This window comes from Sinohyriopsis cumingii, chromosome 13, assembly GCF_028554795.1.
Source record: "Sinohyriopsis cumingii isolate HCF-2022 chromosome 13, ASM2855479v2, whole genome shotgun sequence".
Taxonomy (NCBI): Eukaryota; Metazoa; Mollusca; class Bivalvia; order Unionida; family Unionidae; genus Sinohyriopsis; species Sinohyriopsis cumingii.
The window spans coordinates 80,960,904-80,987,563 of record NC_142973.1 but is presented as its reverse complement, the minus strand read 5'-3'; the positions used below and the strand labels follow the sequence as shown (position 1 = coordinate 80,987,563).

The window sequence follows — 26,660 nt, the reverse complement described above, 5'->3', positions numbered from 1 at the left end:
TTCATTGACTTTAGGATAAGATCTCTGTGTAGTATACATAATTACACAGAGCCATTTTTCACTGACTTTAGGATAAGATCTCTGTGTAGTATACATAATTACACAGAGCCATTTTTCACTGACTTTAGGATAAGATCTCTGTGTAGTATACATAATTACACAGAGCCATTTTTCACTGACTTTAGGATAAGATCTCTGTGTAATATACATAATTACAAAGAACCATTTTTCATGGACTTCAGGATAAGATCTCTGTGTAGTATACATAATTACACAGAACCATTTTTCATTGACTTTAGGATAAGATCTCTGTGTAGTATACATAATTACACAGAGCCATTTTTCATTGACTTTAGGATAAGATCTCTGTGTAGTATACATAATTACACAGAGCCATTTTTCATTCTGTGAAACGTATTGAATAAAAAATGCCTTACCCGCCACGGAAGGGACTTCCAAAAGGTGGCTTGGATCTGTTTCCATACTGACCTCCTCCACCTCGACCTGATAAAAAAGTACACTGCAAATGTAATTACCCCATCCTTGCATGAAGTTCAAGCTAAAAAAAAATAAGCAGTTTATATTTGGGTTTAAGACTGACAGAAAATAACTATCAAGCTAACATGTTAACTGAAAATAATGTTACCCTCTCCATATTATCAGAACATAGCATTTTCACTGGTAAGATAAGAAAACTGAATATATTGAAAATAAGACTTTGGGTAGTACTTAACATTCAAGCTAACTTAAACTGATGCAAATATAGCAAAGAATTACACGTTAATAAGTCCATCTGCAAATTGATTTCACTTTCATTTTCAATAAGTTATTTAGTCGATAATCAATAATAAAATTACAGTCAAACTTGATTAAAACTACTCAGGTACAATCGAGAAATAAAAGATATTGAGCAGGTGGTCTTTTATATACATGTAAATCTGTACTGATGTATGCATAAATGGGCGTAGAACTTTGTCTTTATACACAGATGGTTTTTATGTACAGGTGTTCAGTCCATCAGGGTTCAAGTGAATTTTTATTACCTTCATGACGACTGAAGTTTCCTGGAGGTGTAAAGAAACGTCCTCTAAAGAAACCTCTTCCTCTGTCAAATCCTCGCCCTCCACGCCCACCACGCATGTCCTGAAAATGACAGTGAAAAAAAATCAGAACTGTAGAAATATTTATATATGATAGTGAACTATGGATATGATGATATCAAGGGTCTGTTTAAATTGTATCATCCAACTATATGTGCATAAGCTTACATACATGCATACATGCACTGTACTTCAATAATATTCTGATGAACATGGTTTTCTATCAAGCAACATAACTCTAGACAGCGGTATAGAAGAATCCATGACAAGCTTTTTCTCAAAATACTCATCTTAAAAAATTGAAAATTAAAAGACCTAAAAGTAAGGTAGGTATGAAAAGCAAATTATCCTTGCATATCAACACCAACTACATATCTATCCTGCAAATTTTAATAAAATCCTTCAAGCAGTTAAAAGTATATCTTTCTTGAAAATTATTCAAGAAATTTGCCCAAAAATGGGTCAGAGATTCTTTTGCCAAAACAATGAAAATTTTAATCTAGGTTGAGCCAATGGTATGATTTAAACCTGCACCCTTCTGTGATCTCAAGTCCGGCATGCCAACCACTGAGCCACAGAGGCTCCTGCCTTTATTACTGCCTCTTATAACACATCAGGTCAATTCAACATCCCAGAGACTTCAGGGGGTCTATTCAGGCAGAGTACAAATGACATTTTCAAGATGGCCTTTATGATTGTTGTTGTTGTTGTTGTTGTATGGTTTAACGCCATTTTTCAGCACAAGATAGGCTATACATGGCGGCCAGTATAATTGGTGGAGGAAGAACCCTGGAAAACCCTGAGAAGAACCACCGACCCACGAGAAGCTACTGGCAGGCTTTCTCACGTACCCACGTTAGCCGAGCCTGAGACTCAAACTCATGCAGACAGAGGTGAGATGGCAGTGATCCGTAACGGTGAGAGCTTTAGACCACTCGGCCACTCGGGGCCCCGGCCTTCATGATGGACATATTGAATCATTTAGGGCAAAAAAGACACCATTAGAAATCTTTTAGTGAAAACCCAATGTTAATATGACCATCCATTCAGGAGCAGATGTGACATGATTTTCAATATGGCCACCACTGCAGCCATACTTGCTGTCTGAGTGGCAAGATTTTCATTTAGGACAAACTAGTAATCACAAGACTATCAATGAATACTCCATGTAAATAGGGCCATCCATTCAGAAGAAGAAGCAATAACAAGATTTTCTAAATGTCATGCTGGTACCAACAAGACAATACCATTTCTTGATGGAAGCCACATTGAATACAAAAACAGCAACAATTTTTTTACATGATCAACCAGGCATTGTAAGAAGTCTTTTAGTGAAAAAACCATCTCAATAAGGCCATCATTGCAGTCTGAGTGGCCAGACATTGTAATAAGTCTTTTAGAGAAAACCCCATCTCATTATGGCCATCTCTACAGATGTTGCAGTAATAACAAGAATTTTAAGATGGCTGCCATGGTCGCAATACTGAATGTCTTCAGTGAACCCTTTTCATCAGGACCAATGAGACATCTGGAGGAATGTGATTGGTAAAGTTTTGTGACAATCCTAATGTGATTGGTAAAGTTTTGTGACAATCCTAATGTGATTGGTAAAGTTTTGTGACAATCCTAATGTGACTGGTAAAGTTTTGTGACAATCCTAATGTGATTGGTAAAGTTTGGTGACAATCCTAATGTGACTGGTAAAGTTTGGTGACAGTCCTCCAAGTACTTAGGAGGAGCGCCAATAACAAAAGTGTACATGTAGACACCATTTAACTGAACTACACAAAAGCATAACCAAAATGTGTCCCCATTATAATTCTTGACCCCATAGTTTAATATGACAGGGCTCATGTATCCGGTTGCCAATGGCAATTTAACTTTGTTTTGGAGGAAAAAAAATTGAGTCTGGCAATAATTGTTTGGAAGCCATCTTAGGACAGGCATATTTAATTTCAGAACTACATAGTTATAAATTAAATTTTGCATTAACATGCCAGGAAGTGAAGTGAACATTGCCTTTCCATGAACTGGTGCCTCTGCCATACTCCTCAACTAAACCAATTGATATTCAACCTAAAATAAGGAAGCTTGCATATTTTGTAGCCATAATGCTTATGTTTATATACAAAAATTAAGAAAAATGTATTAAAATATACTTTTTCTGTTAATTAATAGCTTCTAGTACCTTCAAATATGGAGAGTTAAAATTCTACTGCAAATCACACAAAAGTGAAGTTCCAGAAGTGAGGGAAATCACAAGGTTTACCCCCAAACCAAATTCTATATCTTTAATGGCATTTTAAGATGGAAAACTTTTACTGAAATTATGCAACGTATTAGGATGATCTGATTTGTCTTCTCAATGAGTACCTATTTTCTGGAACAGTTACCAATTTTCTGTGACAATTACCTATTTTCTGGAACAGTTACCTATTTTTGAGGTTACCTTGTAAAGCTGTCGGTGACATTTTGCAGTAAGCTTTTTAGATTCATGATACAGGTTTTATATATCATCATATTATAATTATTAATTTGTATATGGAAATTTGTCTGTGGTGGCATTAAAAAATTGGAACTCAAACTCTTTTCTCCCTATTTTCCCATCACCTTGCCCTATTCTGACAGGAGGATGTCACTGCACCCAAAATAGGAGTCAAGCATGACATGACCTCTTGCTAAAATCAATACTGTAGTTCAATTCTTCAATTTTTCTCTAATTGTAGTCAACCTAGCTTTTTTTGGGAGGGCACTCTTAAATTATATGGATAAAAAACTTTATCCTAATGTACATTTTCAAACTGTTTGATGTCAATGATGCTGATGACTCAGGCAATAAGATCCAGAATCAACCATCTACTCAAAGATGAAAAGAAACCAACAAATCTTCTCATAAACAAATTTAATTCCATGAGAGTATTTAGGCTTGAGAATATGGTGACCTTTTGTCAACAAATATGGCTATAAGATTTTAGAGTCTAGTGTCATCCTTGTATGTGATGATATTACAAACATGAATTAGTAATTAAATTAGAATCCGATGAGTAAAGAAAAAATATTTTTTAACTAAAATGAGTCCTGTTACAATTCCTGGGAAAGAAACCAGGGACAGAAATGAGACTGAGAGAAGGGGATCATGAGATGTGATATTTCAAATATAAAGTAAATTGGGTAAGGGGTTACAGAGCTACAAAAAAAAAAACAAATTGGTATAGACACTGTCTCATGTATATTCACTTCCAATCAAGGCATGTACAATGTGTAGATCTTTTTGTCCAAGTAGTATTTTACTTAGGTAAAAATATTCCAGTCATCCACTAAGTTCTGAAAGTGAGTTTTACACCATAAATAAACAAGTGTGGGCAGTGAATATGTTTCAGCTTGAAGACCCCACCCCATTCCTCAACACATGACATTCACTGAAACTCAATGTTTTATACTTTGCAATGAACCAATGCATTTTATGCAAGTGATTTGCAAACTGGAATTTACTTTATGAAGAAAAAAAAATATAGATGGTATGTTCATTGCAATTTCATTAAATGCAATTAATATTTTTGTTTTAGTATCAACTAAAGATGATGAATTTCATGAAAAAGGGGAAGCCAACCCCAAAATTAAGATAAGAAGATAAGAATTCTTTATTTCAGTCCGTGTAGTCCACATATCTAAACTAAAATCTAATATATGTATGTACTTTAAACGTAAAAGATCAAAGATATGTACAAATATACAGACAAATCAACAACTACAGACTGTATCTAGCATTCTTAAGAATGAAATTATGTAAGACATTTCAAGAATAAATTGTTCCATCTATCTGTAACCTGAACTATCACAAAATTCCATTGATTTCAAGATAAAATTCTTACTATTGGATATTCATGTTATCATTGATACGTTCTCATTACTTCTTCAATACATTATAGTTTACAAACATGTTAGAGGCACAGTTCCATCTTGGAAGGCTTAAGGAAGACTATTAATGTAACAAATAAATAATTTTCTTTTCACAAAGTCACTTAAGTTTGTCTGCAGAGAAGTACAATACACTGTGCAGCAATAAGATTTGAATAATCTATGTGTAATGTTCAAATAACAATTTCTAAAATTAGGTAGAAGTTCAAGTACATTATTTGTAATGTCTCATCATAACTTAATCATCTGACTGGATTTAAAAAATATGACCTAAATACATCTAACTGTTGACATATGCATGCACATGGCCATTAAGATGTACAGTGGGAGGATGTTGTAACTTGAATGAAGCTGACAGAAAGATCACGCATACCGATTTTTGTACATAAAAGATCTTCTATCTTCTCAAATGCATATTGTTCACATATCTTTAATAAGTTCCTAAAACCTCTAAACAGAAGGACTTGTTAATGACAAATTATTGGCAGAACTAAAATTGTTAAGAAATACCAAATTTGGTGTCAAATGTATCCACACGTGACACTTACCTAGTTTATGATTTAACTTGTCTATGTATATATTAAATAAGAAAGGCAAAAGAACACCTCATGACCTCAACCCATTGGTTACATGAAATAAGCTGAATACTGCACTTTCCAACACTCACAGTACAGCTGTTTGCCATACCAGTCAACTAGGGTGTCTGTGTGTGTGTGTGTTTGATTTCCATTTTTAACGTAGCTTTCACAATTTTTCAGAATCAAGAACAAGTCAAAATTTCAAATTGTTACAAAAAATAGGGATGTATGATATAGATACGTATTTACAACCAATTTATTGTATGTTGAGTAGTTATTTGATAAAATCTCATTTGAATTTTTTTGTCTAAAAACAATTTGTTGCAGAAAGTTTTTTTCCATGTTTTGTTTCCATGCTATTATTTAACACCTTTTGCTTCTTATTGTTAATTTTATGTTGATTACAGGTAAAGTCAACTTCAAAATATTCTGTGAACCATTAATGTATTAAATAGGAATGGAATCTATATTTAGGTGTTAAGTGGAATATAAAACCTTATCACTAAAACAGCAGTGTCCTTGTACATGTTGGAGATCACACCTGGAATGGAACAAAGCAGATCAGAATCACCATGTAACCTCTCTCTCTATCTCTACACAGCCATCAACACGTAAAATCAAGTCTACATTGTTTTTTATTTTTAATTATGTACGTCTGTAAGTATGACCATAACCTAGTGTACCAGTCTGAGTCAACAGATCAAGTCTACACTGGTTTTGATTTTTAATTATGATCTTTATTTTATAACTCTAACCTTTTCACCTCTGCCTCTGCTGGTGGACTGGGGTGTTTGATCCACTCTAACTCGACTGGACTTCTCCAGCTTCATAAAGTCATCTACATGCATGGATGGAGGTCGACTGGTATTGGGTGGTCGGGACCTGAATGGATCATGTCTGTTATTGGAGTTAATCATTCCTCTTGCAATTCCTCTCCCTCTCATTGGAGCAACTGAAATTTAAAAAAGAAAACAGATTTAACAAGAAATCCACCTGACATCTGTGTCTTATACTCATAATACCCCAGACAAAGATGCCCAAGGCTGCCAAATGAGTTAAATAAAAGTCTTACCTGCAGTTAAGCAGTAGATAAGGAATACAAAATTAAATTACTCCTGTTTTCATACAAATATATATTCTGATTGATACCGTTGCATACTTTATCCATAAAACTGAGATAATCAAGCTTCAAGATGTAATCAAATGGTGGAGATATCCAAACCATGAGATAATCAAGCTTCAAGATGTAATCAAATGGTGGAGATATCCAAACCATGAGATAATCAAGCTTCAAGATGTAATCAAATGGTGGAGATATCCAAACCATGAGATAATCATGCTTCAAGATGTAATCAAATGGTGGAGATATCCAAACCATGAGATAATCAAGCTTCAAGATGTAATCAAATGGTGGAGATATCCAAAACATGAGATAATCAAGCTTCAAGATGTAATCAAATTGCAAAGATATCCAAACTATGAGAAATCAAGGTTCAAGAACAACTGGTGGCAATTTCTAAACTACGAGAAAATCAAGTTTGAAGAACAAGTGCTGGAGATTTCCAAACTATGAGAAAATCAAGCTTGAAGAACAAGTGCTGGAGATTTCCAAACTATGAGAAAATCAAGCTTCAAGATGTAATCAACATGCAAAGATACTGAAAGATATTAAAATTCCATGTACTGACATGGCTTTACTCTGAAGCAAGTCGATGTTTCAATAATAAGAAATATGTTATGGAGCCCAATTCCACACTATAGTACCTGACAAACATTGCTAAACACAAAACTTTACAAGGGGAACACTATATGATCAAATTGAGCATGAAGAATACCTGAGGCTAAGAATGCTATTGTCACAGAATTGTATAAATCTATCATTTTATTTATATTAAATACATGTAATCTGGGTTTTTTTTGTGTACAGCATTACCCAAGGGTGATTTACATATATCACATTATTTTGAAACAGTGATTGGTTCATCCTATGCTGCACAAGCGAAGTGCTTACAATAGGAAAACCAATATTCCTAAAAGTGAACAGACGATGCAGGGCTACATGGTATATAAATTACCTCACCACAGAGCAAAATGTTACAATTTATAGTCTATTTCCTAATTTACTTGTATGTGATTAAACAGAATGATTTATATTTTCAATAATGTTGCATTTATTAAAGGATGTTAAGTACTATAAGATTCTTATCAAACACAGGACTCGATTTTCACTTTGTATAGTTGTCCTGATAATTTAATGAGTATAAAAGAATTAACTCAAGTTTACAGTCCATAATGTCATTACGTGTTATTATATATTCTCATGTCATTTGTAGTACACAAATTTGGACATATTTTCAGCTGATTGAGTGACTGATCAACCAGCTGTAGAGCTAATTGATTGAATGGTTGAATGACTGGTTAACTGACTGGTGGAATGTTTGACCACTGAATGACTGATGGTTGACTGACTGGTAGCCAAGTGTTGTTCCGGGAGAGTGACGGAGTGATATGCTGTATCTCCATATATACACCGGATTCTAGGTGTCGTTTAGCCATGGGCTAATATAGGCTCTGTTACACCCAGTGAACTGCTGTCAGGGAGGACGTTGGCCAGAAGAAGACTGAGACTGTCAATTGGTGAGGAACCATGGCTTCTGGACCAATGGGTTTGCAGAGAACAAAAGATTGTATGGATCTTTAGGCAGACCAGGAGGGGCAGACCATTGGTGGTGGCTCCTCAACCTTTGCAGAGAACAAAAGATTGTATGGATCTTTAGGCAGACTAGCGGGGGCAGACCATTTGTGGTGGCTCCTCAACCTCCCGACATAGTGCTGGGGCTGAGTAGATATATCATATTTCATTATCTGAATGAACAATTCATACATTTCACTATTTGAGTAAAATGTATCATATTTCATTTATTATTATCTGTGTGAAAATTGTCATGTACATGAATCATTTGATTTCACTGTCTGAAATCACTTTGAATTGTAAATCTCTGTACATGTACTATTTAAAGTTCTTTTCTTACATATCAATTCACATTGCATTACATTATCAGGTTCGTGCATATTATGTTAACTGTCCAATATCTGGATCGTTCTTGTAAATGCACAAATTGAACATAATCTTTTCCATTGATTCATTCATAAATACACATTGTATTTTTGTTACCATCATTAGTGTTCTTCATTATAATCTGACCCCAACCCAGTTATCTTGCTACAACTAAGAAGACAAGAAGGAAATGCTTCTCTCTGGTATTAAGAAGTAATTTTACAAATATCAGAGCCATTCTTCCTTTAAAAACTGAAAATTCATGCAATAGTAAGCTTGAAACAGTGGTTCTTTCAAACTAGGCACTGATTTTAATAAATAAACATTTTGTAATACAATATCATAATGTTGCCGACAACATAGCTATCACCACCTGACTGTAGAAATGCCAACATAACCAAGTTGGGGTCTGATCATAATGAAGAATAACAATGATGGCAACAAAAATACAATGTTTATTTATGAATGTGTGTGTGTGTGATTTGGATTTTTAACGTAGCTTTAACAATTCTTCAGTCATATCGCTATTATGTCTGCAGTGTGGAAGTTTATAGTGATGTCTAGCATTGGGGCATCATGCCACAGACATGTAGTATAATGTCCCACCCAGTCACATTATCCTGACACCAGACTGACCAGTCCTAACACTAACCTCTTAATGCTGAGCGTCAAGTGAGGCAGCTGTTAGTACCATTTTTGTAAGTCTTTGGCATGACTCAGCGGGGGATTAAACCCACGACCTCCCGCATCCAAGGCGGATGCTCTTACCACTAGGCCACCAGAGCGGTCTATGAATTTATGAATGATTTGAAGGTAGAAAAAAAACATATCTAACTTGTGCGCAAAAGATCAAAATATTTGACATTTAACATAATGATGTGCACTGAGTTAAATATCTGAACAAATAATAATTTAAACAAAAAAATGAACTGAGATCAAACAAAAAATTAAATGCAAAAAACAATCCAGGATAAATGACTCAAACAATATGATTTGAATCAAATAAGGATAAGATGAGTTGTGTAAACAATAAGTTATCATCCAAATAATGAAAAACAATTCATACAGTCAATCACAAGCTTTCACTCAAATAATACAAATGGTTTTGAAAAAAACACCTAATGATTATGACTTACAAAAAAATTATGATAACGATGTTCACACATATAACAGATTTCACACACAAGTAACAAAGACTTTCGCTCAAACAGTGACAATGATGTTAACAATAACAAAAAAAGATGTTTGCTCAGATAGCGATATTGACATTAGCTCAGATAGCGATACTGACATTAGCTCAGACAACTATAATGATTTCTGGCCTTATAGCAATGATGGCGGTTTTTATGCTCGAGTAGTGATAATGATATGTAACCCAAAGGTGGGAGATAACCTGTGGTGTCCAAATGACATGAACATGGTACCTTCAGTCCCACTGCTGTCAACCGGTCAAGGAGCCACCACAAATGGCCTGCCCCTCTCAGCCTACCCATGGATCCCTTGGACCCTGCAAGACCATTGGTCCCGGAGCCAGGGTTCCTCAACATGAGTTAACTACAATCCCCCTCTGAACCAACATCACCACTGACAGCAGCTCACTAGGTACATATCAAGTCGCAAAGAACCACCACAGCTAACAACACGGACACCAACAGCTCTACAGTGGCCCAACACATATCCAACATGGATAGTCACATGATAGTTATCAGATCAGTTCCATCACATCATGTCACCAACAGCACAGTTCAGACACATCTCAGCTCCAAACCGGAGAGCATCAACAGCTCTACAGCTGCCACACTGCCCAACACAGGCAGCTCAAACAGACTGGGTAGACCACAACAAACACATCATCCATCCTCAAACGATGGTTGACCCCAAACAGAAACACGAACATGAACACAAACACAAATACCTGAAAATACAAATCCTAAAGCCATGTAACACATGTGACAAGGTAATGTGTCAAATACAATGAATACATTACACATACACATACATGGAATTAATTACTTCATAGTAAAGTATTTCAAAATGTACATGATTATCAAAATAATCAGGTTTGTATGCGAATCTGCACCCGACAATTATAATCTTACAGAACTATAATTATCATTCTCTCGTCCCTTAATACATCCAACATTTGTGTGAATGCAATCGCTCTGTCCAGTTACATACTGGTAAACTAGAAATAGAAAACATATCATAATAAATCTGACATTGCCTTACATAGTTCAGAACTATCTAAAAATACATAATAAATGTTAGAACAAAACAAAAAATTCAATCCTCTAACGTATATAGAAAACAATTCACATAACTCTACAGCTGGAGATATGTGCTGTAAAATGGACGCTTACTGACAAGACTTCTTGTAATGTAAAGTTGGCATCTACCATGTGCCTATATGTACACAGGCTATGTGGCAATGCACTACTTGTGCTCTCATGAAATCAGTTTTCCCATTGTAAGCACTTCGCTCGTACAGCATGGAGTGAACCGAACTCACTACATCGAAATAGTGTTTGATATAAGTATACATAAACCACCCTCGGGTAACACTATGCAGAAACAAAATCCTGAGTACATTTTATTTCAAATACATGTAAATAATAAATATACACAAGTCCGTGACACCATCAAAACTGTCTCTCCTGGCACCTTTTTAGATCTTCAAACAATTCTTTTACAGATAATTTTCTTTTACAGGTAGTTAATTCTATGTTCTTTAACTTTTTTCCATGCCAACCTTGAAACTTAGTTGGGAAGGGAAACTGAAAAATGAGGGCATCATTTGTTATCAAATATACATTTAATATGAAATTTCACATTTCCTACAGCTTTACATTTAACCAATTCATTTTCTTTTCCACTTTAACTTGGTCCAACTCATTGAAATAGTCATCAATGAAAAGGACATATGTCATACATATCAAGCAGTTCAAAGTACAAATGTTCCAACTTCCACAGAGAACGTTGTTCATTTACACCTTAGCATTTTTTAATTGCTTCTTGATGTGCATGAATGGACCTTCTTTGCCAACTGTTCTAAAAATTCTTTTTCATTCTCTTCTGGATCTCTACTGCTTTGTTTTCTTCATGATGTCATGAAGCCCTTCTGGTACAAAGTACAATACCCGTTGCCAGTAACAATGACTGTTAAACAATATGTCTGAACATCTGATCATCAATTTCCTGCTATATTCAATCCCATTTCCAGACATGTTTACTACCTCAGTCAATATCTTTGACATTTTCTTTTACCCTTTCAACTAAAGGGGGTGGAATAATACACAATGTTTTGAAGGTACACAATCTGGCACATGTATACATGATGCGCTTTTCATGATCTTTCAGAGATTGGTTATCATGAAAAGAAATTTATAATGAAAAATGAACAACTGTATTAGAAAGATCAGATTATTGACAATTATTCCCAAAGAGGTTAGATAACAAGTATTCAGCCATTATACAGACTCCAAACCCTCCTCCCCCAATCTTCTCAGTATCTAGCTGGCATGGCACACAGTTCTACACTTTAAATAGTCTCTCAGCAACTCATGCCCTCTATGGTGAGATCTATGCTTTTGGACTCGATTTGTCAAGGAAACTGTGTAATTTGGAATGCAGTATTGTTTAACAAATGTGCATGAACTCTGCAAATTCAGAATGGTTGGTGTCTCTGCAGAAATATGACACTTACATTTCACTATCTACAAAAACGGGGCCATGGACATCACAGATCTTGGGAGAATATCAGCTGCAAGCTTGGTGGCCTGTGACAATATTTTCTCATTTCTCAATAATATGTATAAACAAAAAAAAAAATCATGAAAAACACAATGAAACAAGTTCTTACACATTAATGAACATTCCCCTTTTATCAACTAGCAAGTAACATGCATATTAAAAAAAAATTCATGAAGAACACAATGAAACAAATTCTTATGCATCAATGAAAATGCCCTTTTGTTTGATTGATAAGTGATTGTTTTTGTAAGAGAAACTCTGGTTGGTTCATTCAAGCAGCACAAAATGTTATGTATAGTCAACGTTTTGAGAACATTTTACTCAGGCTTACAATGATTGGTTAAGCAGGTTAATATATATTCATTATAAACATGAAGGCCATATTGCACCCAGCCATGGGTAGAAAACAAGCAAAGCCTATTTTTGTCTGGTTAGCAATGATGTAGACTCAAAAACTACCTTCTGAGTACAAACATTTACTGTCAGCATAAAAAAACATTAACTGTCAGCATACAAACATTAACTGTCAGAGTATGAACATTAACTGTCAGCATACAAACATTAACTGTCAGCATACAAACATTAACTGTCAGAGTACGAACATTAACTGTCAGCATACAAACATTAACTGTCAGCATACAAACATTAACTGTCAGAGTATGAACATTAACTGTCAGCATACAAACATTAGCTGTCAGCATACAAACATTAGCTGTCAGCATACAAACATTAACTGTCAGCATACAAAAATTAACTGTCAGAGTACAAATATTAGCTGTCCCCCACCTTCCAAAATGGATTTCACTTTTGCTATTACTTACCAAATGGTCTTCTGAAGCCTTTTCCTCTAAACGTCACAAATTCTTGTGATTTTCTTCTATCCCTATAAAAAACCAAAACTATTATGCTATAATCGACATGGACACTAGCGTGGATCAATAAATTAACTAATTTGTTTCACAGGAAACATTTTAAATGTATTATGTACTTTTAGATATATATAATGATGCTTACCTGAAAATTTATTGAGTTACATATAGGATAAAATTTGTGATGCCGTGTGGAACTAAACTATAATAACTTCCGGTTTCATAAATATTAAATGTATCACTGTATGCTATTTCAGATTACCAGGAATAAGGAAATTGCATCATTAATGCTAAAATGTTTTTTCCACATGGAGGTGTGTGTGCGACAGAGATACAGAGAGGGAAACATTTATTCCCTTGCATTTTTCTTCTTGCACCTCATGATCAAAATAAAATATGGTCCAATATATATATGAGAGAGAGAGAGAGAGAGATTCCAGGTTTTTGTGGGTTTTTTTCCCTCACCTTACTGCCCCTATTTAGCTGAAGCTTTTGTCAAAGAGAGAAAAAATTAATAAATTAAACAGTAAATGTAAACTATGAAAATACATACCATACTCCTTCAGAGTTTGAATATTCACAATAGTTATATTCATACAGACTCCATTTACTAGGTTAAATCCCAAGAATGACCATTTTACATGATGTCTAATTTTCTTTTCAAGTATAATGACCTCTCCATTCCCAACAAATAAGATTATTTTTTTAAAGAGCATGTACTCTTCCTGTACTTAGGCAGCAATTGTTTTTGATCTTTGCTCATGCTATATGTTACTTTAAATTGCAGTCAGTCCTACTGGTAAGTTCAAAAGATGTAACTGGTTGAGAAATTTACATGAGTAACACCTGGCATGTCCTTTCATTATATGGTACCATATTCATAATACCCATGGGCAGCCTCATTTCCCTATTGGTAACCTCATTAATCTGATCTGGTCTGCCAAATCTTGACCTCAAACAGGTGTTATTGTTTGGAAAACCTGACTACAGCTGTAACCTATTTAATTAGCATGTACATACCACTACAAAGTCACATGATTCTTGAACAATGGAAGTGATAACTAAACTAGAAGGAATTGCTTACCTAGTGGTATTAATTGATAATGGAATATGGTACTGCACTTTTGTATATGAGTATGATCACAGTCATCAAGTAAATGAACAATACATATTACCGTACAATTGTAAATACATATCTCTCTCTCCCTCTTGGGCATAATTTTTATTTGATCATGAGGTGCAGTAAGAAAATTGTGATGCAATATCTCTGTCATGGTTATTCATCTTCTAAATTGTCAATTCTAATGTACCCATATCAAATTTTAACATCGTATATTACAAACAACATATATTACAAATGCATGCTGCTTTAGCACAATTACATCGGATATAAGTTAATTTTAATACTGATGATCATGTAATTGTTTCAAATCCTCAATGTGGAGTCCTATATTTTCTCATACACGATCTTTTCCCCAAAATGAAATATTTTACCCATTATTTTTCGTACTTTTGGAGAATTTTTGCTATTAAAAAAATTATGTGACATACGACAAAGTGATTTGGATGACAAAATCCATATACAAGTCAAATCGGAGTATAAGATGAAGCTAAGATTTTCTGGTCAAAAAGTATTGTCTTATAGGATTGCAAATATGGTAATCAATTTTTCAAGTAAAATATGTTTCTTTGAAGATACTTAACCAATCATAACACATCAGATCTACAACCACGAAAACCACTCCGATGTCCTAGTGGTTAGAGCATCTGCCTTGGATGTGGGAGGTCGTTGGTTCGATCCCTGGCCGAGTCATGCCAAAGACTTACAAAAATGGTACTAACAGCTGCCTTGCTTGGCTCTCAGCATTAAGAGGTTAGTGTTAGGACTGGTCGGCCTGGCATCAGGATAATGCGACTGGGTGGGACATCAAGCTACATGTATGCGGTATGATGCCCCAGTGCTAGACATCACTATAAACTGACACAATGCAGACATCATAGCGATATGACTGAAACATTGTTAAATCTACGTTAAAAATCCAATCACACATACACACATCTACAACCACTGTCTCATACCTGTCAACTGTTCAAAAACCAAGTCGGGAGCTTGAATAAAAAAAGAGGGAGATTGGGACCAAAAATCAGGAGGTTTTCATCGCATTTTAAGTGTCATTTTCACTAAATATTGACCAATATTCCAGTCCAATAAACATGAAATTCTCAAAGGATATGCTGTTTCTCCCTGTGATGTGCCTTATTTTCCCTCACAATGTGCCCCTTTTTCATATTTTGTCAGCTGTGGCCAAACTGCAACTTAACTAAATGTTAGGCTTAAGTAAACAAGCAAGAAAGCCAGTGTGAGTAACTAACAGTGAATCATTATCATTACAACAATCTTGTGAAGAGGACTGCCTCTCCAACATACTTCAAAGAAACCATGTACTAGAATGTGTATATTGAAGCACCAGCAATTGATTGGCAAATAAACGATGCCTTATTTTGTTATCACTAATGGTACCCAAAGTGTGTGTTTATTAAATTTAATGCAGTTTCAAGCTATGTAGCAACTATTTTCCGCCACGTTTTATATTCTACCATTTAACATTGTTTACTAAATAACATATTTGTTCTTTGTTAGTTTTTTGAAGGTACATGAAATATCCCATTTTATTCAGGATAATAGGTACCACTTCAACAACTTGATGGGTCTATGATTTGTCATGGCAAATTCTTTCTCATTCAGCAGTGAAAAAGTGAAGTTTTCCATGGAATGAGATATATGATAAGGCGGGCATCAGAATGTTATTTCTTTCTGGAGGAAGAGAAACTGGCAAAAATTATTCCCTTGTCTCAACTTTTGTCCCCATTTGATGCTGAGAACTCTGAACTTGCACATATAAATAGTCTGTAAAAATGCTTCCCCATCCAATGTATCCCAAGAGGTGTCCTCTCTCCTGAAAAAATCTTGGTAACTGATATGTGCCTTTGATAGATTTGATTCTTAGGTAGATTTATTTCTTAGGTGCTTACATATTTCTTTCATTTGGCCATTACAGAGAAGGTTGGATAAAAATGGCTGTGATCTCAGTGTGATTCTGTGGTACTCTTTAAAAAGGTGGAAGTGAAGAACGCTGTATCTCTTTTTGTAAGTTAAACTGTTGTTGTCAAGGTATTGGCTAGTTTGTGCTGCATGTTCTTGCTGTGCTTCTTATTTGTGCGATTCATGAGACAGACTCCCACAGATATCTGGTGGGTATCATAGTGGGAGAGGATAAGCTATTTTCTGCATGTTGGTCATTGAGACGAAGTCCAACATCAAGTCTAGCAATATCACTCCAGACCAAATGTTGTTTGTCACTGAAGAATCTTCAGTCCATACTGAAGACGGTTTTGACATTCCCATCCCTGCAATGCCTCTGTCTACCAATAGGACTTTGGTCTTAAACATGTGGGTGCATCTTACAAAATGTTCAACTCAAGTTGGATGGAAGTTGATGCTGTGAATAGAAATGTCTATTTGACACTTAGGTTCTGCAATTGTTTCTCTAAACAACCCAATAAGTCAGCAACTTGACTAGACTGCAATAACAGTTGCCAGTAATACTGGTCGGTCTTTCTAGAATAAAATAATGAATGCTGGAAATATGGGCCAAGCTGTTGATCGAGCAATAGGGAGTGGGCAAATATTTGGTGGAAAGAAGTTAAAGACCTTTTCGATGGATGCTAGGAAAGCAGTCTTTTCTTGTCATTGTGGGATTGAGCAAGGAAGATAGAGCTAGAGTGTAATTCATCCTCTCGAGGAGTGTGGCAATGCTGGTACCTCTTTTTCCCGTTTTAAATAGTGCTGGTTAGAGATTGTCAAAAGTGCTGGCTAACCAAACTAAATGTTTGAATGAGATATCATAACTCCAGTAGATTGGTAAATAATCCTTAGCATAGTCTCAGGCACCCAGAAATAAAATAGGACTGTATCCGTAATCGTAAAAATTAGTTTTTGACAGACTGCCCTATGACCAGCAGATGCTGATCGACACGGGCATGAGAAGGAGCTGTAGGGTTAAGAGGTCTACTTGGCTATCATGCACTAGAGCATCATGCTAGAAAAACCTCTTCCCAAAGAGAAAAGAGCAAGAAATAGTTTGCAATTTAGATGAAGTATTCTTCTGTGAGATGAGAAACACCTCCAACTATGTCTACAGTTGAGTACTAGAAACCTGATGTTGGTTTTGTGAGATCTCTGACGAAAGCATGCTACCTAGCAACGGGAGGTAGTAACTGAGGTACAGACAAAATCTGGCACCAATCACTATATCTAAAAGAACACTTATGAAGGCGATAACTTTTAGCTCCCATAATTGAAAATGTTAGGATCAACTTGTATATTTGAAGAAAATGATACAGTTGTAATGCAGACCTGCCAACCCTAACAAGATCATCTCAGTAAGGCAGCTGATTTTTTCCATAAATTTGACATTGTTTTAAGTGAGGTGTAACACCAAATATCATGTACTGCAACTGTCAATTTGGAAAACATGTATTTAAAAAGTTTGGTATTCCAAACCGATGCATCGACAGTAAGCATTATGTTCATCTGAAAAGTTTGTAAAGTACACGTACACCTTAATAACCTTAGGTATGGTTGCTCAAACTTCAGTTCTAAACCCTATGCAGTTCAATGGCTTGTTGCTATCTCTAATCTTGATGTAATTCTTGATTTTTTTTTCTTCATTTCATGTGATGGCAATTGTATCTCCTGCCATGTGATATGCTCAAATTGACACGTGATGTCCAATAAACGTAATTGTGTCCCTTCCTGCTTTTATTCAGAACAAGGTGAATATTCCTTTTTATTCTTTTGTACTGATTATTTAACCTTTGTTAAGAGGCTTACTGGTAGCTGGAAGCCATTTAAAAAAAATTCAATAATCAACAATTTGATCATGTAGACGTTTCGATGGAAAAATATGTACAGTTTAAAGCAACTGAGGTATAACTATAAAGTCAGTCTGGTTCTCTGACTAATTCCATTAAAGCTAATGTGATACCCAGATCCAAATCAAACACTGATGAGTAAAGTATCTGTATTTTACTGCAACAATCATATTTCTGTAATTTTTTCTTTTATTCCACAAGTCTGTATTTTAAGGGTCATTTTCGTAAGCCTTATAGCAAAATCCTAAGAGTTGGCAGGTCTGGGAATATTTGAATTGGAGTTTCATTTATTATCCTTATTTGTTCAATTATTTGAGTAAATTCATAGTGATGTACTAGTTCTATTTGTTTATTTTACCATCTAAATTTTATATGTTAGACTCTAGTATGTATAAGTTGATTGTATTTACTTCAAGCGTTTAGGTTTGGTGTGCTCCACCTCCTCTGTTCCTGCTAAAACACCTGTCTTGAGTTCCTCCTGCAGGTTGAAATCTGGACAGTACTTTTTACACAGCTCCTCTAAATTACATTGAACAGTGTCTGGCTCTGACTCAGAATCTTCCCCCATCAGGCTGGCTAGCCAGAATGCAGGGCTCAGTCTCTCATCCTCGCTGTCACTAATAATGTACATTGTCCGCAGATTAAACAAATTAGCAAGCGTTTCTGGACATGGCAGACTGGGCTGGGTCACCTCTGGAAGAAAAAAGAAAATACCACACTTGCAAAAAAAGCAAAAGTTCACAAAAAAGGTATATGGCATGAGTCAGTACTTTCAATAAATTAAAAAAAACACAACTGTGTTTGTAAATTAAATATTTCCAATCTTTCCCATTCTAACCACCATCCCCAAGTCTGACCCTCCCATGTAGGTCTCTGAAGGTAGGGAATACCCCAAGGGCAAATACCACTCTGATATGTGCATTTTAATTTTCATGTCCATTAAGTATTATGTATATCACATGGTAGATGGGTTGGGATCTCAACAGTTTCCAAGCACGAGAGTCAGTGTCAGTTACACACACAGATTCATTTTCTTCAAGCTTTGCAAGTGTGAGCATGGCTACTGGGTTAGGTTCTCAACAGTTTATATCTCTGACCAACAAGCTAAATTCCCGGTGGCAAGGATGAACTTGGGACACAATTTCAGCTGAATACATAAATCTGTCATTTCAAGCACAGTAAATGTACATGATTGTGGTAAAAAAGAGGGGATCCCAATAATTTCCATTTATGACCTTTAGCCTAATTCAGATGGGGATGGGTGGGTGAAGAACTGATTGCATGATACATGGGTCCCAGTCTGATGTGATAACATTTGATTCATTAGTTACACATACCACTTTACAGACATGTAAGATTACATTATCAAATATAGTTTTCTTCTGAAATTTACGCAAAATAACCCCTAGCCACTATCCTTGTCACTGGGATCAAATGTCAAGCTTTAATGGTGTTTGACACGTTTGAGGACATTACGATTGCATGTGTACCCAATTGTACACATGTATATACGTAGGATGGACTGAATGAACCTATTACATTTGTATGTGTACTCAGTTGTACACATGTATATACATAGGATGGACTGAATTAACCTATTACATTTGTATGTGTACTCAGTTGTTCACATGTATATACATAGGATGGACTGAATGAACCTATTACATTTGTATGTGTACTCAGTTGTACACATGTATGTATATACATAGGATGGACTGAATGAACCTATTACATTGTATGTGTACTCAGTTGTACACATGTATATACATAGGATGGACTGAATGAAAATATTATACTTGTACATGTACCCAAATGTATACTTGTATGTTCATCCCAAGATGACTACACTTTCCAACTAGTGAACAGATATTGGAATAAGTAATATTTTTTTTAATGTTGAAAATTTGCAATAATGGCATGAAAATCAATAAAGTCATCCCCACATGTCAAAATTTATGTCTTAATTGTTTTTTGATCAACTGTGGAAACAAGGCTTTTGTCAAATAAATCTAAGTAAAAAAAGGTTTAAAAACTTGTTAAAAAATGGAATAATTGATCTTCATTTACCCGCCTCAAGTGTTTTTTTGCTAAATTATGCTAACAAAGTTTTAATTAAAAAGTTTTAAAAATGTGTACAAAATTGAAAAACTGCTGTAATGACCTGATAGTCTAATCATTTAATCTACACATTAACACAAACCAAATTTAATTGGTCTACCTCAAGGGACTTTTTGCTTAGTGATGTTTAGAAGGTACCTGGTGACCTCTTGTAATTTGTGTTTAATTGTGCTATCATGGTTTTTGCCAAGAAAAGGCATAAATCCCCAAAAAATAAAAATAAAAAAATATGTGAACTAGAGTACAGTGAATTTGTACATTAAATTCTGACCATCAGGAAAAACATTTTAAGATACATCTTTTATCTGAAACTGTCTTTTATTGGTAATATTCTTAGGTACTAGAGGATGCAGTACCCATTTAACTCCAGTACTATGCCACTGTCGCTAAGACACTGCCAAGCAATACTAAATGAAACAAGAGTAATGATGAATGGTACATTATACACTTACCCCATGTTTAATAATCTTCTGTGTAGATAACTGAAAAGTTTGTGCAGAAACTACCTTTCTTCAATCAGTCACTATGACCCTGACCTTTAACCTCTGACCCTCAAGTCAACAGGCTGCTTTCTTATCCAAAGTGAAAGCAATCAAAAGCCATGCATCTTAGGGTGTACATATAACAAGCTATTTTACATAATGATATTGGTGGGCATTTTCACAGTTATGTCACAGCATGGGTTAGACTCATGCCATTGGTGGCACTCACAAGTTTCATATTTGCATAGGGTTGGAATTTTAAAGAAAAAGAATTTCTCTGGGTGTCCTCACTGGTTATACTGACTATTTAAAAAGGACCTTGTATATCTTAGGTATTATTCAAAGATCCTTTAATTCCCTTTATTTTGGTGGATGATTGATGGGTGTAATATGGGTTATAGAGTACACAGCTTTACCTTACTTCAAATGTGCACCTTTCAAAAAACTGCTAGCTCTGCTTGGTCATTTTCACTTCCTGGATTTCATAGGTAAATTGTAAAAAAAAAATAGAGCCAATAACTTTTCTTTACATTTGATATATTTGGTAATTCATTCATAGCACTTTCAGAAACTGTTTTTGTCTAGTCTGGCAAAATTCATTTTCCCTACTTTAATAGCTGCTAAAGATAGTGTACTTTAGACTAAAATTCAGGCTGATTTTTTTTGCACAAGGGAGGAGTCATTTTAGTTAGCTGTGTGCTTAGATCATTTACAATCTCTTCAATACAATATCCAATGAAATTTCAGCCACAGTATATGAAAGTAACAGAGCTATCATAACATTCTCTCCAATGTGCATGTTGCAGTACAAACAACTTTACCATACAACCACCACTTTCTCAGAAGTTCATAAGATCTGTACAACACTCCCATGAGCAGGAAGGTTTCTCTTTTTCCAATGAAGATGTGTGATTTTCAGTTTCATGATTTAACTTATTTATGGAAACCATTTCTCATCTTACAGTCTGTGATCTTCACATTTATTTGTGGAAACCATTTCTCATCTTACAGTCTGTGATCTTCACATTTCAGCTACTGATCACAAAATCAACAGGTGCATTTCTTGTCTCAGATGCAAGTCATCTACAAAGTTCTAGTAATGCTTTGTGTCATAGGACTTGAGATATTTTGTGGAAACAGGTTCCTTCTTAAGTTCATCTGACTTTAACCATGATCTTTTAAACTTCAAATCCATAGGTATATTCTTCATCTCATACGCAATACATCAACTAAATTGCATTAAGGCATGTTGGCATGACAAAAGTTTATTTAAAACGTTTTTCCTACTTTCAGTCTGTGACCTGGATTTTTTTAACCTTTTGACTCCAAAACGAATACGTGTCTTCCCTGTGAAAATTGGAAGTCATCCAAAAAAGTCTGATTAAAATAGGTGATAATTTACTGAAGATATTGCATGGAAACCATTTCTGTTCTTAGAGTTACTGTCATCCTGAAGTCTGGCCTTTCAATCCAAATAGGTCTCTATTATCTCCAATGCAAGCCGCTTACAAAGTTTGGCAATGGTAGATGGCGCAGAACTCTAATTATTGTGCAAAAATTAATTAGGGAATAGATGGACACATGTCAGCTGAACAATTTCATAACATGATATGGTCTGCCTTATGGAGTGTGTATAAAGATTGAAGATAAGGGCAATTTCTACAGACCTTGATCAGGTCTTTGGACTCAACCAAGTTCACTAAATATCAATTTTTACTCCGATCTGACTCAATAGTTTTTCACCTACCATGCTTACAAGAAAGTAAAAAATGAATGTCTCCTCCACTAGCTGGGGAGGCATAAAATATTACTGCCTTGAAAGAGATGGTCAAACTGAATCCAATGAACCCACCACTAGGTCAAAATGCCTTTCTTCTATATTCTACTGATAATATGATTATTAAGTTGTCATTGGACATTCAACCAGTCAAACTATTTGGATCCCCTTTTTCATTCAACAGGTGATTTGCTAGGTTTTCATCCATTTATGGCCATGGACTTGAATAGCAGATCAAACCCTTCTGGACTCGCACTTTTTTGTTTTAGAACCAAATATTATTGTCAATGTCTAGCACACATTTATTTCAAGATTTTCCAATAATAATTTTGAGAAATGTTATGCTTTTATTGAAAAAAAAAAAAGAAATATGAATAATAAGACTCAAGTTATACAAATGTTTTCACCTACTGGACACAGTTCTAGCCTGAATGGCCCAGTAAAATTAACAATATTTTTGATGTAAATGCATCCTCCAACCTTTGTCAGCTGCAACACTTGTCTCTTCATGCTGTAGTATTTTCAACACAGTCTGCAGACTATCCACAAGGCTGTCAAGAGTCTCATCCTCCTTGCACATGCTCTGACAATACACAGAAAGAAATGGCATCCTTAATTTTACCACTGATTATTGAATAAAAAAGTAAATTCTCGCTCTCCAAAGTTCAATAACAAATAAAATCCCATTTTTGGGAATAATTTTCACTGCTCACACTGACATATTATACAATTAAATTAACCAGATGGCACCATCACAGGTATACTGAACCCTGCAGATGATAATATAGGCTCCACCATCACAGGTATTCTGAACCATGCAGATGATATAGGTACCTTCACAGGTATTCTAAACAATGCAAGTGATGATATAGGCACCATCACAGGTATAATGAACCATGCATATGATAATATACCATATTTACTGTATATGTTGGGGCACAGTATTTGTTGGGACACTATAAATTATTTTTGGAAGTACTTTGTTTGCACTAAACGTTTTGGGACACATAATTTTTTTGAGTCATAAGTTGTGGGACACCTTTAAACCATTCGAAAATTACATGTCAGAAAATAACTTATAACTTATCATACGGAGGTTTCTCTTAGTAGCAGATAAAGGTGCAGGGTTTGGGACTGATACTTCAAGATGGCATATAATGCAGAGGTGATCTGATGCAAGTTCATGGGATACCAGGGAGGACCGTAGAATGTTATCATCAGGTCTATTAAGAATCCAGTCTAAAATGTGACCATGTTTATGGGTGGGTTGGTTAACTGACTGTTTGAGGTTGAAAACATTAATGGAATCTAGGAGTTTTGATGTGTTTGGGTTTCCGAGACAGTCAAAGTGAAAGTTGAAATCTCCAAGAATAATCAGGTTGCCACCTATAGAATTTCCATACTCCAGGAGATTCGGAAACTGCTCCAAAAAGAGAGATTCAGTCAGCTTGTTTTTGTCTACCAGGAGGAGGGCGGTATAGGCAGAAAAAATGGACTGACCTTTGCTCCAGTGTGAGTGTGGTTTGGACTAGTTCAAACGATGTGTGGTCAAAATTAAATGTTGTGGTATGGTTAAGGCGTTTGATCATGGAGTTCTTTGTGTTTACAGCAATTCCACCTCCGCAAGAGTTATGGGGGAACGACTTGATGGAGTAACCAGTGGGTGTTAGATCCGCGCACTTGGGCACATCGCCTGATATTTTTAGCCATGTTTCTGTCAGGAAAAATATGTCAATATTCTGGTTGTTGATAAAATTAACTATTTCTGTGTGCTTTTCTGGTGGTCCTACTGATTGGGCATTGAACAATGCAATACGCAGAGGTATGTCTTGGATAGTTGACACAAAGGTTGATGATTTAATAAGGATTTGAATTAGGTTATCGAAATTAACGGTTGAATTCTTAAATTGTTGAGCCAGAAAGGGCATAAGGGAGATAACTGGAATTCTTCCTGTTCTACGCTGGCCAGCTTTGAAACAAAGTTTCTTTTTTTGCTTCTGTTTACATTTAGGTAATGATGAATGTAGTCCCAGTTCATTTAGTCTAGAACATAATGTAGTGTGTAGAGCCAAGGAGTGGTCATTTAAAGCAGTTAATGAGGGTCCATCAAGGCATAAACGGGTTGACTGGCGAGTATCACGTGATGGCGGTTTGTTCAAAAACAAAGTTGTAGCAGTGGAGCAAGACAGCTGAGAAAAAGTCTAATTGTTCTCGTTTTCAAAACAAGGAGATGAAGAAACACATACAAACTTAACAGCCAATACATGATGAACACAATAATGTAAACGAAGACAGGCAACAAGCACATGTATCATGAAAAAGGCACAAAAAAATGGAACAGCTTCTTCAAGCGGATTAAGCGTTAGTGGCCATCTTGAATCAATTAGTGAAATGAATGATAAAAATTAGTGAATTTTGAACACAATAAGTGAAAAATTATACCATGACACAAGCTCCATCCACTTTGATGGTCAGTACTGAATTATATGAAAAATCCCAAAATAAAACTACAACACATTATTATTTACAGTGATTACAAGTAAAAAATTATTTGCAGCTACATTTACTGATATAAACAAACTTCAGGCTATTTGTCATGATATGATGCTGTGGCAGACTTGAACTTCCTCAATTGGGCCATGGTAAATTTATTTTTAAAACAGTTCAGGCTTCTTGCCTGGTGGTCGATCTTGGTGACTAGCATTGTTGCACATTTTCAGCACCTAAGGAGGCACTAAAATTTGTTTTATTTTTCCTCACAATAGAAAATACTCTTTTGCTGTCACTGTTGCTGATCTCCAACTGAAAATGGCAGGTTATGTTCAACAAGAAAACTCACAAACAATGCTTCAGCATTGGTAGTTTGCAGGACTTGAATAGGTAGCGTAAAGTACTCCAGACCTGAAATCTGCTCTTAATTTTCCGAATATCTATATGCTTTCTGCTTGTATTACGTAGTACATGTATGACATAAATTGTAAGCAACGATATGAGCCTTGTCACCTTTCCAATTCTAAAATTTGGACACTATTGTGCAAAAAGGATAATGAACATTGAGGTTTGATGGCTGAATGCAAGGCCAATTTTTGGTGTATTTCAATATATGCTTCACTTTCTGTGGAATACATATCTTATCCCTTGGAGGAGAAAACATTTTAACTGAAGTGTGGCTTAATTACGAAATGGTATTAATCCAAAAGATGAAACACCGAACAGTTAACGACTGGTGGTGTTGGCGCATGTGTGGAAAAATATGAACTCAAGCAAATTAAGATATATGCAAATCTTTCAATATCTAAAAAATTCCTACACTTGATAAAGCTGTCTTTATTTAGTGTTTAATAACAAAAATTAGTTTTCTTCACAAGTAGATATAAAACTTATGTTCTAAATATAGATTAAACACATTGCAACTAGCAGTACAGGACCTTTATTTGCATCAGTGACCACTGCTGCTATGGTGACTTGCACTTAACAGGATAAAAGTTACATGAATCTATGAATCACTATCCCGAGTCGTGAAATTCATGCCTAAATTGTGAGGTTGGCAGGTCTGCAGGATCCAGAGGCAGTATTAAACTTATGGGTTTATAGTTAGGGACATGTGCACAAAATCAAAGGCAGTGTTATACTTGGGGACTTTAAAGTGTGGGATCTGTACAAAGCATCGGTACCCCTCTTTTGAGATCTCCCTTTTATAATGATATGGTGCTACATAAGAGATTAGGAGGAAAAATAAGTTGCCAAATTGTACACAGGACAATTAAGTGACATATTAATGTGGGGCCTCTCTTGAGCGCTAACTTATGAAAGAGGGACTATTGTGACCACAAGCCAATGTCAAAATATACATGGACAAACATTATGAGATGAAGAATGGGAAAGATATTGTTTAACCACTAATCTCAATGCATGGAAGGACTGAAATGCCTGCATAGTAAGGGACATAGATATTAAAATCTTTATAACTTTTTACTATAGATTAGTGTGTGTGTGTGTGTGTGTGTGATTTGGATTTTTAACATAGCTTTAACAATTTTTCAGTCATAGTGCTATCGATTTCTGCAGTGTGGCA

The 26,660-nt window shown here is 35.3% G+C and overlaps 1 protein-coding gene across 2 annotated transcripts in view; it reads right to left on the bottom strand.

The window, feature by feature from the left end:
- Nucleotides 1-375: 375 nt before the first annotated feature.
- LOC149785893 (protein virilizer homolog) overlaps nucleotides 376-26,660 on the bottom strand; it is a 160,433-nt gene continuing 134,148 nt past the window's right edge. For both annotated transcript variants that reach the window (XM_089979888.1, XM_089979889.1), the window contains exons 33-38: nucleotides 23,066-23,168; nucleotides 18,619-18,901; nucleotides 13,226-13,287; nucleotides 6,352-6,548; nucleotides 1,044-1,143; nucleotides 376-504 (exon numbers count right to left, since the gene is read on the bottom strand). In XM_089979888.1, coding sequence (XP_089836014.1) covers nucleotides 434-504; nucleotides 1,044-1,143; nucleotides 6,352-6,548; nucleotides 13,226-13,287; nucleotides 18,619-18,901; nucleotides 23,066-23,168 — 816 coding nt within the window. In that variant the 3' untranslated portion in view covers nucleotides 376-433. The remainder of the gene's footprint in view (nucleotides 505-1,043; nucleotides 1,144-6,351; nucleotides 6,549-13,225; nucleotides 13,288-18,618; nucleotides 18,902-23,065; nucleotides 23,169-26,660) is intronic.